Raw genomic sequence first — 17,313 nt, 5'->3', positions numbered from 1 at the left:
AGACCGTCCTTAAAGACACAATATATTATTTTCTGACCTTTAATAAATATTGTGCTACAAGAATCTCTATCCTGAAACTTAAATACAATTTTATTTTTAATTTTTAATCCTTGTTCCTTTCTCTGTCATTTTAAGTAGTGAGGATGGGAACAAGGCCCGGCTCAAACCCTGTTACATTCTCGTAATCTTTGGCCAAAGAGGCATTTTGCCATTTTGCATAGTTCGACTCTACAGTTTGGGGCAAAAGTGTGCACACACAGAGCCGAACTCTACCAGGACCATGATTTACTCGCTCAGTCACAAAATATGGAAATTGCTCATATCTCAGCCTAGGCCATGTCATGCTTCCCACCTAGCTTCTCACCTGCTGTTGCGGTTTTTGTGACATGCCGCATCAATCTATCGCCATTTTCTGCCCCCAAAATATGTGTCTCTCTGTGTGTGAGTGGGGCTTGTATGTATGGTAGTGTGTGTGCGAGTGTATGTGGTTCAGTTCAGTTCGCTTCGATGTTCAATGTGGTGCAGAGAACATAGTCCTCTGTTCGATCTTTTGCCTGTCGATGGGTTGCGATGCTCCTGTGAGTCCCGGCAAATTGAATAGATTGCTAGGTGGACCTGCCACAGCCGCACTGGCAGTCTCAGTCGCAGTCGCAGTCGCTTCCTGGCAGCATTTTGGACAGAATTTTGCATACATAAATATTTATGAATTTATTAAAAGCGAACCACACACCACTCGCCCGTTCACTCGCTCGCTGGCTCGCTGGGGCATCCTGGCGGCTGACTGGATGGATGAATGCATAAGTCAGCCGCTCACCAGTGATGCTTGCAAAAGGGGTAAACACTATGAAAAATAATACAATAGTTACATTTTATTTTTATATAAATAATATAATAATAAAGATATTATTCTTTTAACTTACCACAAATAAATATTCTTTTAAAGAAAACATTTTGATTTTCATTTTCTTAAAAGAAACCTTTCAAGATGACAATGATTCTTAATCATAATATTAATATTTCATTATATTATATTTAAAAATATTTTGCAATTAAAGTATAGAATAGTTGATAGAAACTTATGCATATTTGATAACACCTCTTACATTATTTTTGTTGTGTGTGCCTTCTGGCTTGCACTTGTTCCAGGGAGCGGGCCACAGGGAAGATCCTGGGCCATCCAGCCGTCAACAGCAACGCCTGCACACATGGCACAGCATCGGTTAGGGTAAAAAGGCGGACCCGCAGCAGCGGAGGACCAGCTCCAGCCGGCACTCCATGTATAGCAAAATGTTTGGTACATTTTTGGGGAAAATTTGCACCACATAGCGACGTCAGGCAGAGGCAGAGCCAGAGCCAGCCTCCTACTCCCACTCCCAAGCCTCGAAAAAAGAGAGAAAGAAAAATGCACAAACTGCCGCGTTTCGTTGATTCAGGGCTCGGGGCCCTGGGTTTTTGGGGACTGGACCCAGTTTTCGGATCTGGGGTCCATTCATTTGCACCAGAACAAGGCAATCGCATATTTGCGGTAGCAGGGGCACGAACGGACAGACGGACAAACGGACAAGCGGACAGGCTGACAGGCGGACGAACGGTGAACGAAATTGTCAAGTTTTTGAATGCCTCAGTGGCTCAGCGGCTGTCGCTGTCGTTCAAAAAGTGGACGAGGTCTAGGGGTCGTATGCGCCCATGTTCGAATTCCATGTCCACGTTACCCCCGGGGGCCCGGGGCACGCATAATGCATGAAGTTGTCATTATCAGGGCCAATTCAATTGAGAATTTTCGTGCCTAATTCGGCACAGAGGAGCTGCCGGCAACAAAAGAAACCAAATTTCGCATAATTGAAAATTTTCGGTGGCGAAAAGGGGCAAACACACTGCTCTGCCCAGGCAGCAGCATAGCCAACCACTCGTAGTCGCCCACGTTGATTGCAAAAATTTTGTTTGACCATTGACACTCGGTTGCCACTTGATTATACCTTTTGGTCCTTTGTATGTCTCTCTCGTGGAGTATATATGTACATATGTATAGTATAGTAAAGTATGTGTGGGTGTGTTGGCCAAAAGTAATTTAAACTTGATGTCAAATTCAGCAGAGTCATTCAATTTCAATGTCGGTGCATAATTTTGGCAGAGGCCGTGTGGCAAGTGTGAAGGCCACTTGAGGAGACCTGCCACGTAATTACCTGAGGCACTGTAATTGTCGAGGACGAGGGTCCTCGAGGATGACGCGTCGTTTTTGTTGCTCCTTACTCATCACTTTCGGATATATCCCCCATACTCCCCAGCAAAACCCAAAGCGTTTGACTTGAACGCAATTTATGCAAATTCGTTGGGGAAGACAACGCACATGGCAATCAGCAAAATGTGTGTGTTGACAGCCGGGTCGGAACTCATCCTTCCCAGCTGAATGGAACTCATCTCTCTAGCTATATTCCGAATCCGATTCTCCCGACACGTCCAGCCTTGGCACATTTAACAAGGCAGGCCGCATCGAAATCCGCCCGATTAGCATAAACGCATTAAAAATATGCCACCCCCGAGGCGGCTCACATGAGCCGGCTCTGTTAACCGAAAAGTGGGACTGGGATTGGGATTGGGATCGGAATTGGACTGGGGATGGGGCTTGGTGGAATTTATGGATTATAATGTTTTTTTTGACATGCTCGATGACAGCTTCAGCGACCATTCGAGGCAGGCATGACATGTTGCCCGTCACACAGAAATAGATTTTGAAAAAAGTAGTTTATAGGATATATTTTATTATAAAGTAAAAAATAAAGCCATTAAAGATATCCAATTTTAAGGATCAACTAACTCTGCAAACTTTGAAAAGAATGGCATGCAGCTGAAACCTAAATCGCGCATTCAATATGCAAATTTTTATATTGATTTATATTTAATCGCTTTTAAGTGCAGCCACGGCTGCAGTCGGCAGATGATGCCATCAGTAAATGGTTGAGTAGTGACTGGGGAGCACCGAGTAATGGAGTGGGGCAAGACTGAATGCAATCATAAATAAACAGCACGCATCTAGCATACTTGCATGTAAATAGAAGACCCAGTCACAACAGGCTTGCCCCCAACCATTACTTTCCTGCCCGGCGTTGTCAACGTAATTTAACATTTTTCCTTCAACTTGCGTCGTCTGCGGCATGCATCACTCACTCACTTAACACCGCAGACCCCTCATCCATGACTAAGGTAATCACTTGAAGAAAATGTATGATTTTTATAGGAGAAGATGAGAAATTATATTGAAAATGTTAGAAGCCATATGAGTAGAGGCTTTAATGGGCTTTACCTTGATTCTTTTTGAATTTTAATTCCATTTTTAATAATTTTATAAATATATATTTTTAATATTCCTAAGTGCACTACAAATTACGTTTCCTCGCGACTTGCTTTGATGAGCTCTGTGCATTGCAAGCTCGGTGCTGCAGACTTTTCAACCTGCCACGGGCACCGCCCATCAGTTATTTGCGTGGCATTGTTTGTCTTGCGAGTTGCATGTTGGCGCTGCCACTAGTTGGTGCTGCAAGCTCAGTCTCTGCCTCATTTGCTGTCGCTTCCACTGTTGTTTTAATGTGTGGGTAAATGTGACAAAATTAAGTTAACTGCCAGCATTAACGCACATGCAACGAGAGCGAAACTTTCCACGACGCGACACTGCCAACTAACTGAGTTTGCAGCGCAAATGAAATTTGCCAAAATGTCAGCCCCCAGCCCTAGCACACACTCCGCCCGACATCGAATTATGCTGCCATCAGGCGGATTTTAAATCAATTGGTGGAGCAAAGCTGTGCGGCAGATAAGCCCAAGCGTGGCGACCACACTGCGTATGCGCAATCAGAAATCTGCGTTGTGTCCTGAATTGGCAGCTCCTGCTCCTGCCGCCACTGCTCCTGCTGCCGTTGAAGCGATTAGGATGGGCGTCCATCACACGACCACGGGTCCTTTGTGCGGAGCATTATCTGCGTGGCCACTTGAGCGAGTCAAAGGGGCACTTTGATCTCCTGTTTTTGGGTTGCCTTTTCACCTCAGACTCAGCTACTTTCCAGCCATACTGCACGGAAAATATTATGAATATTAAATATTAGCTAAAACTAAATACAATTTAAAAGCTAAGTTTGTTTTCTTATAATCTATAGAAGCAACTAAGAAATAAAATATATTTTCAAGGGAAATCTGGTTTTGTTTAAACTTATTTCTTTAAGTGCAATCTTAATTGCTATCGGCCATCTTCATGTTGTGGTCACTAAGCAATGGATATGGACACCTGATTGAGGGAACATTCACTTGAAGTTTGCATTTGGCCATAATGGCGAATACTGCTAATGCACTGATTAGTCAAATGCAACCATCCAAACACACACTTGGCCCATGGAAGGGAGTGCATCCTTTGAGCTCGCACCGAGAATTTCCAATAATTAAACAATCCCCAAATAGTAGTGAGTTTCCGAATCACCCTGTCCACTCGAAACCATTGAATCGAATCGCATCGCATTGAATTGAATTCAATGGAGAATTTGGCCAAAAGTGATGCGAAGAGGATGCGAGCTGAGCTTCAAGTGTGTGGCATGTTGCACTTTAACTGGATTTCGCCAGCGGGAAGTTCAGATCCCACCCACTTAACTATCACTGACCACACACTTTTTCTGTCTGTGAGTGTTGGGTGTGTGTCCTTTCTGTTTTTTTTTTTTGTTTTTGGTTTGGACCCTGTTGGTACAAATCAATTTATGCCTGGCCAGCGTTTGAGCCATTTCAGTGGCTGTTTCTGTTTCGGTTTCCGTTTCCGTTTCGCTTTGTGCAATTGACGGGCCAATAATTAAGCCGGGCCCAGGGAAAACGCATGGAAAAACGCTTGGAAAAACGATTGCCATTCCCTATCCCTACACTTACAGATGTGGATAATATTCTAGGGGGGGAAAATCGAGTTTTTCCGAAAAGGGTATAGGTTATCTAGGGCTTTTCTTATCCTTAATTGCTTATAAAAAGAAAATCAAAGTTAGACCTTTTATTTTTTGGACCCAAACTAGTGTCCTTTACTGTTATAGTCTGCTGGATGCGGTTATGCGGCGCTTTCTTTATGATCCTGCTGGCGTTGCAAAGTCAATTTCCTTGCTTATTTAAATTTCAAAGCAAATGATAAGCCGTGCAATGGCAGAAGGTGTTGCTCTGTTGCCGCAAACTGGATTAAATTTCGTTTAAAATGTAAATGGAAAAAAGCGTGATAGACAGGTTGGGCTCGACGACTTCTTGTTTTGGCCTGTGAATCATATCCAAATTGCGTTTAGTCTGACAGAACATCAAAAAAAAAACGAGGATAAAAAAACTAAGGCCCGCAACGTCGGAAAAACTAAACAAACACCTCATCAAAGAACATCAAAGGGCGTCCAAAGAAAAAAAGTAAAAGAAAAACGGTGAGGTCCGGAAAACCCCAACAATAACCAGGAGGGGGCGGAAAATCAAAAAACGAATGGAAAACCTGAAACGTGGGTCGACGAAAGAAAAACATTTTGGTGCGCACAACGAAGAAAATAAAATCAAGAATTTCACACCTTATCAATTTTGCTAGATTAACAAAACGAACAATGGGTGGTGGGCCTGGCATGGGATGGTACATCACACCACCTCGCCTCCTTGTAGCCGCCCGATTTCTCGAAATTGCATCATCAACGTCCTTGCCACATTGTGATCGACAACATCATTATCATCGTCATCATCTTGATGCAGGGAAGCCACCGTCGCCGCACTCTGTCATTAAGGAAGTCAAAAACTTCATCCCTCCCCCACAAAAAACAGCGCTCCAAAAAGCTTCGAGAAATTGAGAAAGGAGAAAGTAGAGGGAGAAATTGCTTCGGCTTTGTGTGACAGCAACGTTGACATTTATTTTGATTTCAGTTTCGAGTGCAGGATCTAAGTGGGTGAACTTTCTATTTCCCCCTCGTCTGTTATCCACTCCACTCCAGCTTGTTTACCAATCCCCCAACCCCTTGATGCACATGGAGAAAAATTATGATATCAAAACCTAACTTCTTTAAATAATATACGAAAAAAAGGACATGATGAGATAGAAATTGGTCAATATGGTACTTTTTGGAGTAATTTTTTTCCGACATCTCGGCAATTTATCAACTTATTTAAAAATGGTAAATGAATTAAAACTTCAATCGCCTTTGATCTGCATTAAAATATAGAAAAGATGGAAAAATTAAATTTGGTACTATTTTTTTTTGCAAAAATTATGATGTTACCCCTTTAAAAATTTACGAAAAACGGGTAAAATTACGTTTTCATTGAAAATAATACTACTCGAAGATACAAGATCGGAGAGGTATACCATTTTGCAATAGGACAAGAATTAGCCAAGTTACGCCAAATAATATTCCACAAAATTCATATAAAATCGAAATGTCAGAAAGCGTCATTTTGCCATAAGGCCAATAGAAACTTTTTAGACACTTTTAAACAGAAATTAGACATTATTTTAGTTATTTCACATTGGATTTGGAAATTTCACATTTACGATTCAGAACTTAAAGTGCCCTTGATCTTAGCTAGATTATCCTAACCTCTTAAAGACTATGTAAAGACTATATATTTTTTCTCGCTGTGCACTCATGCTAATGTGTCTTTCGGCTTAGCTTTTTACTCGGGGGATGTCCTTTTTCTGGCTGTCGCTGCCACTAAATTGAATTTTATGTGGCAAATGCCAACTTTGATGTGTGCGTTTATTAATGGTTGCTGCGAACTGTTTGAAGGCTGGGCAGAGCAGAGGGCTAAGTGGTGGGCTGGAGGGGACTAAATCAGCGCTGATAGAGCTACGGAGAGTTTACGGTAATTGCAACACAAACAGGGGCGGCAACAGCAACAGCAACGGCGTCAGCATTGGCATTGGCATCGGCAACGGGCATGTAAATTCAATGAAATATGGCTTGCAAAAATGCCTCGCACAAGCAACGCTTCAAAATGCCAGCAATGTGCTGCTGGCCAGCAAGAGTCCGGCTAGCTTTGAAATTCCGGGCATAACTTGTAGCAGCAACGAGCAGACGAGCATATGTAAAAAGCGAATCCAGCCCAGCCAGTGACACATAAGTGCACACAAGCCCACATGGTTGGCGGGTTTCCATGACATACAAAAAAAAAATATCCTTGAAAAAGGAAGCGTTCCAGAAAAAAAAACCAAGAATGGAAAATCTAGCCCGGCCAAGTCTCTAAATTGTGTGGCCCTAAAAGTGTCCGGCGGCACATAATGCTTACAGTCTATGCACTGAGATAAAAAGTATTTCATTTTAATAAAAATATGTTAAAAGCCAAACTAGACTTAGGTGAAGCTTAAGACTTTTAAGAACTTCTATCAAATAAATAATATATTTCCGTAATGTATTAAAAACATTTACCTTTAGTGTAAAAGCTCACTTACGCACACCATCAAACAAATCTGTCTGTGTCCTTGCCACATGCAACGTCTGGTGCTGGTGCTGCTGTTGCCGTTGCCCAATGGCCGCAAGGAATTTCACACAATTGCTAGAAAAATTGCAGAAAATTGAAAATGTGCGAGAGCGCATAAATTTTTACTGCGTCACTTGTGAATGCTAAATTGTTGTTATTTATGTGGGCACTGTCGGACCGCCCCTCTTCACCACCGCCCTCATTCGCCCTTCCTAGAAATAAGATCAAATCCTTGTAAAATGTTTTCAACACAGATCGATTTCATTTCGCACATAACTTGATGCCTGTATGCCAGTAACTGGCAAAAGGATTTTTTTTTTGTCGACTTTAGTTTGTGATATCAACAGACTAAAGTCGGTAATAAAAATCCCTTTTGACAGTCGAAGGTCACAGGACATGGGCACGGACTCCGGACACTGACACCGACATGGACATGGCCGGCAAATAATAGTTGTCACAGCAATCCTCGCTTCAGGATGTGAAACCCAGTGCGGGCAAAAAGTCGAAAGAAACTGCTGCCGAAATGTGCCATCGAGGAGACTATCAGCAGGCCGACGCCCAGGGATAGGGCATCCTGTTCGAAGCTGCCAATCCAATTGATTAGCTTTCGACCCGGCTGGGTCATCAGTTCCATCTCGGCCTCGTGCTCCTCACAGGTCTGGCCATAGATCATCAGGTAGGAGACCTGCATGGTATCCGCATCACTCACAATGACATGTTTTTTGTCCGGACTTGTGGCGTTGCCTTGGAACACAAACTCCACAACAGCCACACACCGGAGTATGGAACCACACTTGGAGCCGCCCACTCCGGCCTGGGGTTTGCTCCGGGCCAGGGCCTCGTTCACATCGCTGGTCAGCTCCAGGTACTTACCCTCCGGGAGGCTCTCACCGTTCAGCAGGGCGTACAGCTTCTCCAGCTGGCAGCCACAGAACCCCAGTCTGACCGAGTCCTTGTTCTGTTTGCTCAATAGGTTATAGGTGGCAGCCCGTCGATTCTTTTGCCCGCTTCGCACCTCGAAGATTTGGGTGGGGGTGCGGTCCGGTGGGGGCATTCCCAGGTGATTATACAAGTCCTCGAATTCACTGGGACGCAGTGAGGTCAAGGACACCCGATCGGCCTGATCCACCAAGACATCCGACAGCAGGCGCACCACATTCGGCGTACAGGACTGGTAGTCGGAGAGCAGGAACTGCTGGTGAAGCATCTCCAGCCTGGGCACATCAGCCAGGACATGGCAGAGATGATCGATGCTCAGGCAACTCCTCGGAAACGGCCGCAGGCGTGACTTGTAGCGATAGCTTAGAGCGGCAGCCACAAACATGATCCAGAGAGCCTCGCAGCCCAGCAGGTCTTCTTGGAGGCGTCTCTGGACCAAATAGAGGCTCTTCAAGTCGAGTGGTGCTTTCGCCAGTGGGGCACATCCCAGCGGCAGGACAATCGAGCTGGGCAGCACCGACATCAATCGCCGCCAACTGATCCGCTTCGTGGAGTGATTTGTGCGCGAATGGGCACTACTTTTGGGACGACTTAACCCCAAGGATGGCGGATAGGTTAGCAGCGTCATTTTGGGATGTGAGTGCGGATCTGAAGCGACGTGGATCTGAAATCCCTCTAGAGACTTGAATTTTGAAAAGGTTTTGCAGAATTTTCGGCAAGCCGTCGGGCATCAATCTAAGCCTTCGACAATTTCGGCAATCGAATGAAGTGTGTCGCACAGGTGGCAGGCCGGATGATTGGCCGGAACTGGTTGCAGGAGATTGGATTTCGTCCTGGCACGCACTCGACGAAAAGAATTTGTAACTACTTAAGGTACGGCCCTTGGGAATTTTCGGCGATTTACGCAAAATACAAATTTTGTGACAGCAAACTCTGACATTCCATAAAAGAAAATAATTGTAAAAATATTGCCAGGATTCCCTTGACCCCTGATCCCTGATTTAAAAGACTTGGCCAATAAATTGATTTTTGTTTCGAGTGCATGCATAGTAACAGTTGGCAAGTGAGGTCCTGGAATGGGTTATGGTTGGATGGATTCTCTGGGCTGGTCTGTAATTGATTAATGGAGCCTGATGTCGAATGCCTGATGCCTGCTTTCTGCTGTCTGCCTCTTGATGGCTGACGTTCACCTTATGTTAGGAAGCGTGTTTGCAGCAGCAGGGTGACTTAACCTGAGACCCCGGAGCTGAAGCCACCCACCCCTCGGGGCACACGGGACGGAGATGAAATGGTCAAAGTTGCATCATAGCTACGCAGTTAATTGGATACTTTTTCAATACTTTTATCTCTGGCAGCAAACAACCCCCCGAGTAACATTCCCGGATCCCTGGATTTCTCCACCTGCTGCAGTGTGCGTAATTTATTGATATACTCCCGCTAAATTATGAGTCTCCTGGGGGGCGCGAGAGCAAAATAATTTTTTTTTGTTTCCCGCCTTATATTATTTTTTTTTTGTGTGTTTTTGCGTTTGGGCCAAATGGGAGGCTGCAGGTGTAGGTCTGTGTGGAAATCAGTTAACCGAAAAAGTTTGCAACTTTTTGCCGTGCTCGCTGCCTGTGAAATCAAAGTTGGAGTTTATTCAAATAAACGCCGACATTAAGAGAGTTGCAACTGTTGCGTTGCGCCGGGAGGTGGCAGGAGTGGCGGCGTCTCCTGGCATTCGGCGGCATAAATCAGCACCAACAGCCGTGGCAACTTTTTTCGTAGATAAACTTTTGACGTCATTTAACCCTCTTTTTTCGCCGGCGTTCTGTAGAAAATGTTATTAATATGCCCAAGTTTCTTTTGGCAATGTCAATTCCCCGGAGTGTCCTCCCCCCTGCTAAATAATTCCTCTTTCCATTGATTTTTTTGTTTCTGGTTAAATCAGACACCACTGATAGGAAGTTATAAAAAGAATCTTAAAGATATTATAGCCCATATAGGGTTGGAATTTTAAATCGTGCCAGAGGAAAATATTAAACTAATTATAAAGAAAAACAACAGATATGTTATTACAGAACACATTTTATTAGAAACTAATCTAGAAATTAGACAGGAAAAAGTAGGACTTCAGTGACTCCACAATGCGTTCCACGTAGATACTATTGTTGTGCAGAACAAATAGAAGATTTCGCAGTGGCAGCGACGTCTGAAAATGGCAAGATTGGAACGGAATCAGTGCGGCGAAATCAATTATCACAAAAACACACTCCATCGAATTGCTGATAAATATATATGAGTTCGGGACTGGGAGAAAATAAATATAAATTGCCTGCTGGCTGGCGATTTGATTTCATAAATATGTACCTCACGTAGGCCAGCTCAATTGCCAATTAGAAGGCCGATGCCGGTGCTGGGGCCGAGACCAAGACCGATGCCAAGGAAAAATAAAAAGCACCCAGAAAAAAAATATAAAAAGAAAGAAAAACGCCATGGCACTTGAAAATTCTGAAGCATCAACGGAAGTTGATTTGTATACGGAATCGCATATAAAAGTTGCCCACTTTTAACCTGAACCTTTTCTCCAAAAAGAAACTCAATAAAGCAATCGAAAATTTTTCTCACGTCTCGGTGGGAAATTATTATGGCGCAGCCAGCGTCTCAAAGACGGCCATTTCAAATGGAATTTTTTAAACAATTTCCAACATACATACGCATTGGTATACATCGGGATAGAGAGTTGGGGAATTGGGGACTTGTGGCAAACAAAGCGTGTCCCCAAAACTGAAATACAATTACCACATGGGGGAATGGTTGCTGGCTTTCCAAACTCACCTGAAGACCGATCAGAATTTTGGCAAATTTCGGGTTGCCTATGCTGTCAACAAATGCTGCGAATTGTTTGTCGCTCTCGGTTTTGTCGAAAAAGGTGGCCAGAAGTTGGTCCTGCGGCAAGATGTCTAGGATACTGTCCACAAGGCCATGCAGGCCGTTGAGTGGTTCCCGCGTGGTGGTGCTGCTGCCATCTTCATTGGCTTTCGATGTGGTCGCTTCTGGAGGGCAAAAATCTAGCATAGAGTCTCGAAAAAAGGCGGCCTTTCCATTTACACCCCAAAAATTGAGGCCAGATATACGGAATCACGTATACGCACCGTTGGACGCTGCCAAATCCAGTACTCCTGGCTGCGCCGCATCCGCCAGAGACTGGACTACCTTGAGGACATCAAAACCAGTGGCATTGAGGTACCGCATAAACGCCACAACCTCTGGCAGCTGCAAAATCTGCCGTTTGATGTCCGAAAAATAGCTGCTGGAGAGGAACGCATACGCCCTCTGAACCTCCGCGTCGTGGTGGTAATAATGGGCCGCTATGGACTGGACCTCCTGCACGGGAATTAGCGCCACAAAGGCACTCAGATCGATGGATTGATTCGCCGGAGTCAGGTCTTTTGGCAGTTCCTCCACTTTGGGCTCCCCGACGGACGACAAGTCTATGTGGGCTTTGTCCTCGTTCTTACTTGGACTTTTTCGTGTAGGGAAGATCAGGTCATCGGAACCATTGGCCTGACCGCTTTCGTCGCTCTCCTCGCTGGCCGATTCACTGAGAGTGACCAGGGCAACGCTACTATCCTCCGATTTGCCACTATTCGTTCGAATTATATCCTCTACCATCACTATTTCCTCGCTCTTGGGACGACCCACTGAAGGAGCAATGCCAACGGCACAGAAAATCACAAAAACCAGGAGGTGGAGGTGGTTCATGGCAGCGGCGATGTGATCTCCTCTACAGATTCCGGACTTCTGGCTAACACATCTCACGGTCTTTTTTGTCTGCGGCTTGTGGAGACTACTTTGGAGACTCTCGCAATCGTTTTTTCCGGGCGATTATTTAATTTAATCAGTCGCGTTGATTCAACAGAAACACACTGAACTGTGGGTGTGGGGTATGAACTCGTGGGTGCACACTTAGGGAAGAATATGTCATAACTAGAATTTAATTATAATTTTAAATAAAATATTTAAAACCTAGAGCTTCAAATGGTATAGTTTTATACTCCTTTAAGGCTTTATGAAAAATCCTTTCTCATTAGATATCAGAAAACCTCCATATTCCCTTGAAATTGTATCAAATTTTTTCTCTTAGTGGATCTGGGAGCCCTAGTGTATAAAATAATGATTTATATCGCTTATCAATAGCTTCGATTGAGCCATAAAACATGACTTTGGCCCACAGCCGCGGTCTTGCCTCGTAAATTATTCGAATAGAGACGGGTTTCCTGCCGGCCAACTGCATTTCCGCCAAATGCAAATTCAAATCAAAGAAAACACCACACCGCCCCCTAGGGGTGGACATGGGTGTGTTCCGGGTGTGTGTGAGTATGATATTCACACTTTGACAGCTGGCTGGAATGTCACTCGGTTAGTCACTGTATGTGTCATTCAGTCACTCAGCCGTTCAGGCGTTCATTGAGGTCTGATTTCTCGTTTCCAGCTCGCTCGCTTGTCAAACTGTGCATAAAATATGTACATGCATACATGTCTCCATACTCACACCAGCACACTTAAACACATACACACTCAAATAGGCACTCATACCCGCACAGTTGATATATTCATTTGCTCATTCAGCAAGTTAAGTAGGAATAAAATTGTCAATTTTCATGTCATTATTTCATGTCGTCGTCGCCGTTCGCCGTTTGCCGTTCACTTTCGCATGTGTCAACTGTGACACTCTCCACAGTGATATGTACTTATATTCCCTGCATGTTTGTGCCCGTGTGCTCTCCGTTCTCCGTTCAGATATGATTTATTCACTTGGTTTGATTTATTACAAGCCCACAGCCCACAGCCTACAGACCATACAGCCCATACATCCCCATATAGCTTGTAAATTGTTCTGCCTACAAACCAATAATTGTATCGTTGTCAACGTCAGCAGGCCGACAGAACTTTAGTTGCGGGCCAATTTTTTACATAAATTATTTGACTAAGCCCCAACTTGATTAAAATTTGGCCTAGACCAGGGCGACCCAGGGAGAGCCTCGGTTTCAGGTTCAGGTTATGGCTGGGGCTATAACGTATGACACTTTATAAATTTGGGGCGTAAAGTTTTGAGGGTGTAAACTTTGCCGGTGTCGGTTTTGAGCCGTAAACAATTGGTCGGGAATGTTATTCTACACTTTAAGGAAAAATGGGGATTTAAAGGGTTTATATTTGATAGAGAAACTAATGACAGCTTTATTGTATGGCAATCTTTAGCACTCTCTTCCTAAAGAATAAAACCGTCTTACCTCATACTATTCTAACATCTTTTCATTTTCTTCCAGTGACCTTAGAACGGACCGAACTTATAAATTAATTTCGCCACAGCAGAATACTTCAGCGAGGTCCTGGCATACCTCAGCTGCCATAAAGGTACTATAGAACGAGTATTCCTACAAAGGTGGCGTTGGCGCCAAAGTTGCCTTGCGACTTAATTAACTGCAGTCCGGCCAAGTCAGCGGTACACACGCACCTGGGACCTGGGACTTGAAGCCTGAAACCTGGATGGTGGACCCGAGGAACTGGGAAGCCAGACGACGGGCTGCATACTTTCGAGAGGATTCAGTTTGAACACACAACTCGCGGGTTAATTTCATGCTGCCTGGCCATAACCCCTTTCTCGCTACAACCCCACTCCTGGCCTAAAGTGATTTTACTTGGCCAAGCGCCTTTTGTTTATGTTGCGGCATAAGAGCTCCATTTTACCGCAAGTGTCAACATTTATTTCCAACTTAACACTTTTGGCGTAACATGGCGCTTAATCCGCAGCGCAGCGCCGACTCGAGCCGCGCCAAGAACTTGACTAATTTTGTGCAAAGTTCAGCATTAACATTACCGCAAATTAGCAAAAGTTTTCGCACAAACAGCCGCATCGCAGGAAAACAAAAAAACGAGCGCGCCAAGAAATGGGAGCAGTTCTGAAGGGGGAAGCCAATCCGATTGCAGGGATTGCAGGACGGCTTGATGGGGCGGGGCTGCAGGGAGCACTTTGAGTTGTGGCATCAGCAGACGGTGCCTGTAGTATCTGGGATGGTTCATTGACTGCCATAAATTAACTTGTCTAGGCCCGATTCCTTGCCAGGCGGCCCAGGCCAGGGCCTGTCCCCAAAAACTTCCTTCTAGCCAGATTCAGCTGCTTACCCCACTCCTTGCTGCTTTGGGCTTGTAATCTGTTTCGCACTTAATGTTTTCTCCCTTTACCACTTTGATTTCGGTAATTAAAGCATTTTCGAATGACTTTATTTTATTAGGGGACTTCTTTCAGGCAATCATTTCAAGGATAAATAAATTTCAAGTCCTGTTTAATTAACTGAATAACAAGTAGCAAGTCCTGAAGAGATCAAGGATTAAGAACATCTCCAAATATTTTTTTCTTTTTATAATTTAAATAGACAGAACAGCCCACGTAAAAAAGCAATCTCTTCTTGGACTTTCTGTATTGTTGTTTTATCCACCTAAGATCCATTTATAGAAGGTCAGATCCATGGATTTGCACTTTAACCTCTCCGACTTGTCCCCGTCAGTTGTCAATCAATTTTGGGTTTTGGCTTTGATTTCGCAGGATGTCAATAAACCATAACAAAAACAGAAATTATGTCCTTACACACAGGTCGTTTTCCCGACTGGCCCCGACTGCTCCGGCCTGCTCAACCTTCAATCAATTGGTGGCAGGCGGTCTGTCAAGTGGCGGGATGGTGTTTTAGGGGCGGAGAAGGATCCATCGTCCTGACGGTGAGTGTTCCAGCGCTTTTGACACGTTTGGCAAATATTTGAGCACGTCTAAAAGCGCGTTACGGTCTCTCGCAGGAGTTCAATATTTTTGCAGAACGAGCACAGCCTCCCATAGCCGTCCAGCCGTCCAGATTTTCTTCCCGATTTTCCACCCAAACTGGGCCACCACCACCCGCCTCCTCCACCTTTTGTCATATCGCGTGGCAGTGCGTGCTTTGCCCTTGGCCTGTGGCTTAATTAATTTTCGCTTCCGTTAACAATTTTTATGCGGACTTGGCTCCTTGGGAGCGTTTCGCATGCGCTGATTTCGTGTTTATGGCTCCTTTAATTCGCCACTAATACGGGTCCGTTTGCGGCGGAATTATTTGCCGGATACATGCGATTAGTTTTGTCCAGATTGCGAATAGTTTTTGCTCTTCCATTTTGCAAGCGTGCAACAAGTTAATTACATAATTCAGAATGTCCGCCTGTGGACGGCTGCACTCGGTTTTTAGATATTTATGCCATGTTTCCGACTCTTTGGGCCAAAAACGATTCGGCCAAATAAACTAAATAAAGCACACAAGCTCACACATTCCGGTTAAATAGGCAACGACACCAGAGGCAATACAAAACTTGGCCAAAAGAAAAATAAAATTAAATAAAATGAAATAGAAAAAGCAGCTGCAATAGCAGAATGGCAGAAGCATCAAACACACCAACGAAAAAGGCGACTTAAAAAATAAGCTAAAAGTCTTTTGAAGTTGCCAAAGTAAAAGTGGAGGGGAGCGCGATATAAAGTTGGGGCTTTTTGGCTTTGACGCACGTAGCTCCCGATTTGAAAGTTTGTCGTGTGTGCTCGCAATATGTACACTATATACAAACACATATATAAATACGTGGCACAACAAGGCATCGACAGTGGAGCCTTAGCCAGCTTCCCTATCGCGTTTGCTGCAACGCTTTTATTAAGCTTATAAATTTTTTATTTAAGACTTTTCACTTTGAGCCGTTTTGTGCAAGCCTCGGGCACAAAAGCAAACAGCAACACCAGCGACAGTCATGTGACATTTATTTGAGTTCCGCCAGGAGCATTCCAATTTCTCATGTACACACTCCCGTCCCACTCCAAATCCCGCCCCATGCTGCCCCAACTCCAACTTCAACTTCATCCCGTAACCCATTGGGGCTATAAATTATCCAAATAGTTAATGCCAAAAATTGTGAAATAGTGTGACAATTTCATTAAACGTCCAAAGAGCACAGAATTTCAATAAAAATTCCAAACTGCAGCAGAGCCACGACACGCGATGCAAAATATTTGATAAACTGCAACTATTTCCCAAGGGCCGACCACTTTTTTATGTCACACGCCTCTCTGCATTAGCCATTCAAATATTTTAGCCTTTATTGGAAATGTGTCTAAATCCATATGGAGTTTATTTCATTTGATTTGTGGCCTGGTCATGGCCAAAAAAGCCCTTCCTAGCGCTATATTTGATAATAAGATGCCTGGACCACGTAGCGTATGCGTAATGTGGCCTGTGGGCTTGAACGACAGCCAGAGTGTCACGTGACGCATATAAATGGCCAGGTTTTTCGCTTTTTTTTTATAAAAAATAAAACATAAACGTCTAACCGGAGAGGTGCAAATTACTTTACTTCTTTTTTGTTTGCCCTCTCGCCGTCAGTTTTTTGTGTTTGACAACTGCCGGAATAGTCAAGCATCGAAATGACCAGACTCCTGGCCATTGCCCATTGCCGTTGCCTAAGCGTGCGTGTGAATGGCCAAAAACACTCGGACAGCTCACACACTTTCCAAAAAACTTTTCCCATACCGCATGTCCATGTAGTATGTATGTAGGTATGTGTGTCCTCTGGTCAAAGGAAATCAATTTCCATATGCAAAACTTTTTTAGTGCACGTACTGGACGAGAGGGAGCCGAAATCGAATTTTGTCCATAAAATATTCAAATTGTTCTGTATAAACGACGCATAAACATTCTTTGTGCTGGGAAAATGGGGAGAAACGGGGCAAGTAGGGTCATGGGAAAATCACGGGGGGAAAGGTGGTATGGTCGGCAGGATGGTAGGATGGCACCTGCAGCACCTCCGTTCCATTTCGATCCTTTTCGAAGCGCATAAATTTTTATGTTCCAAATGCCAAAGGCCATAGGCAGGCGATCG

At 44.3% G+C, this 17,313-nt stretch overlaps 2 protein-coding genes across 2 annotated transcripts; both read right to left on the bottom strand.

Annotated features, from left to right (window-relative positions):
• Positions 1-7,687: 7,687 nt before the first annotated feature.
• Positions 7,688-9,361, bottom strand: LOC6496438 (protein mono-ADP-ribosyltransferase Parp16). Its single transcript, XM_001960878.4, has one exon. The coding sequence runs from the start codon at positions 9,017-9,019 to the stop codon at positions 7,907-7,909; it is 1,113 nt and encodes a 370-aa protein (XP_001960914.1). The 5' UTR covers positions 9,020-9,361; the 3' UTR covers positions 7,688-7,906.
• Positions 9,362-10,440: 1,079 nt separating this feature from the next.
• LOC6496437 lies at positions 10,441-12,220 on the bottom strand. Its single transcript, XM_001960877.4, has 3 exons — positions 11,526-12,220; positions 11,209-11,426; positions 10,441-10,582 (listed from the first exon to the last, which is right to left on the bottom strand). The coding sequence occupies exons 1-3, from the start codon at positions 12,133-12,135 to the stop codon at positions 10,475-10,477; spliced, it is 936 nt and encodes a 311-aa protein (XP_001960913.2). The 5' UTR covers positions 12,136-12,220; the 3' UTR covers positions 10,441-10,474.
• Positions 12,221-17,313: the final 5,093 nt, after the last annotated feature.

The sequence above is a fragment of the Drosophila ananassae genome, chromosome 3L (assembly GCF_017639315.1).
Source record: "Drosophila ananassae strain 14024-0371.13 chromosome 3L, ASM1763931v2, whole genome shotgun sequence".
Lineage (NCBI taxonomy): Eukaryota > Metazoa > Arthropoda > Insecta > Diptera > Drosophilidae > Drosophila > Drosophila ananassae.
Note: the sequence above shows the minus strand (reverse complement) of the source record. Positions and strands in the feature narration are given on the sequence as shown.

Excerpts from the sequence above, each read along its gene's own strand:
- LOC6496437 (XM_001960877.4), bottom strand. The coding sequence starts at position 12,135 with ATGAACCACCTCCACCTCCTGGTTTTTGTGATTTTCTGTGCCGTTGGC. Across the intron at positions 11,427-11,525 it reads GGATTTGGCAGCGTCCAACG|AAGCGACCACATCGAAAGCC; the intron begins GTGCGTATACGT and ends TTTGCCCTCCAG. Across the intron at positions 10,583-11,208 it reads AAATTCTGATCGGTCTTCAG|ACGTCGCTGCCACTGCGAAA; the intron begins GTGAGTTTGGAA and ends TGCCATTTTCAG.
- LOC6496438 (XM_001960878.4), bottom strand. The coding sequence starts at position 9,019 with ATGACGCTGCTAACCTATCCGCCATCCTTGGGGTTAAGTCGTCCCAAA.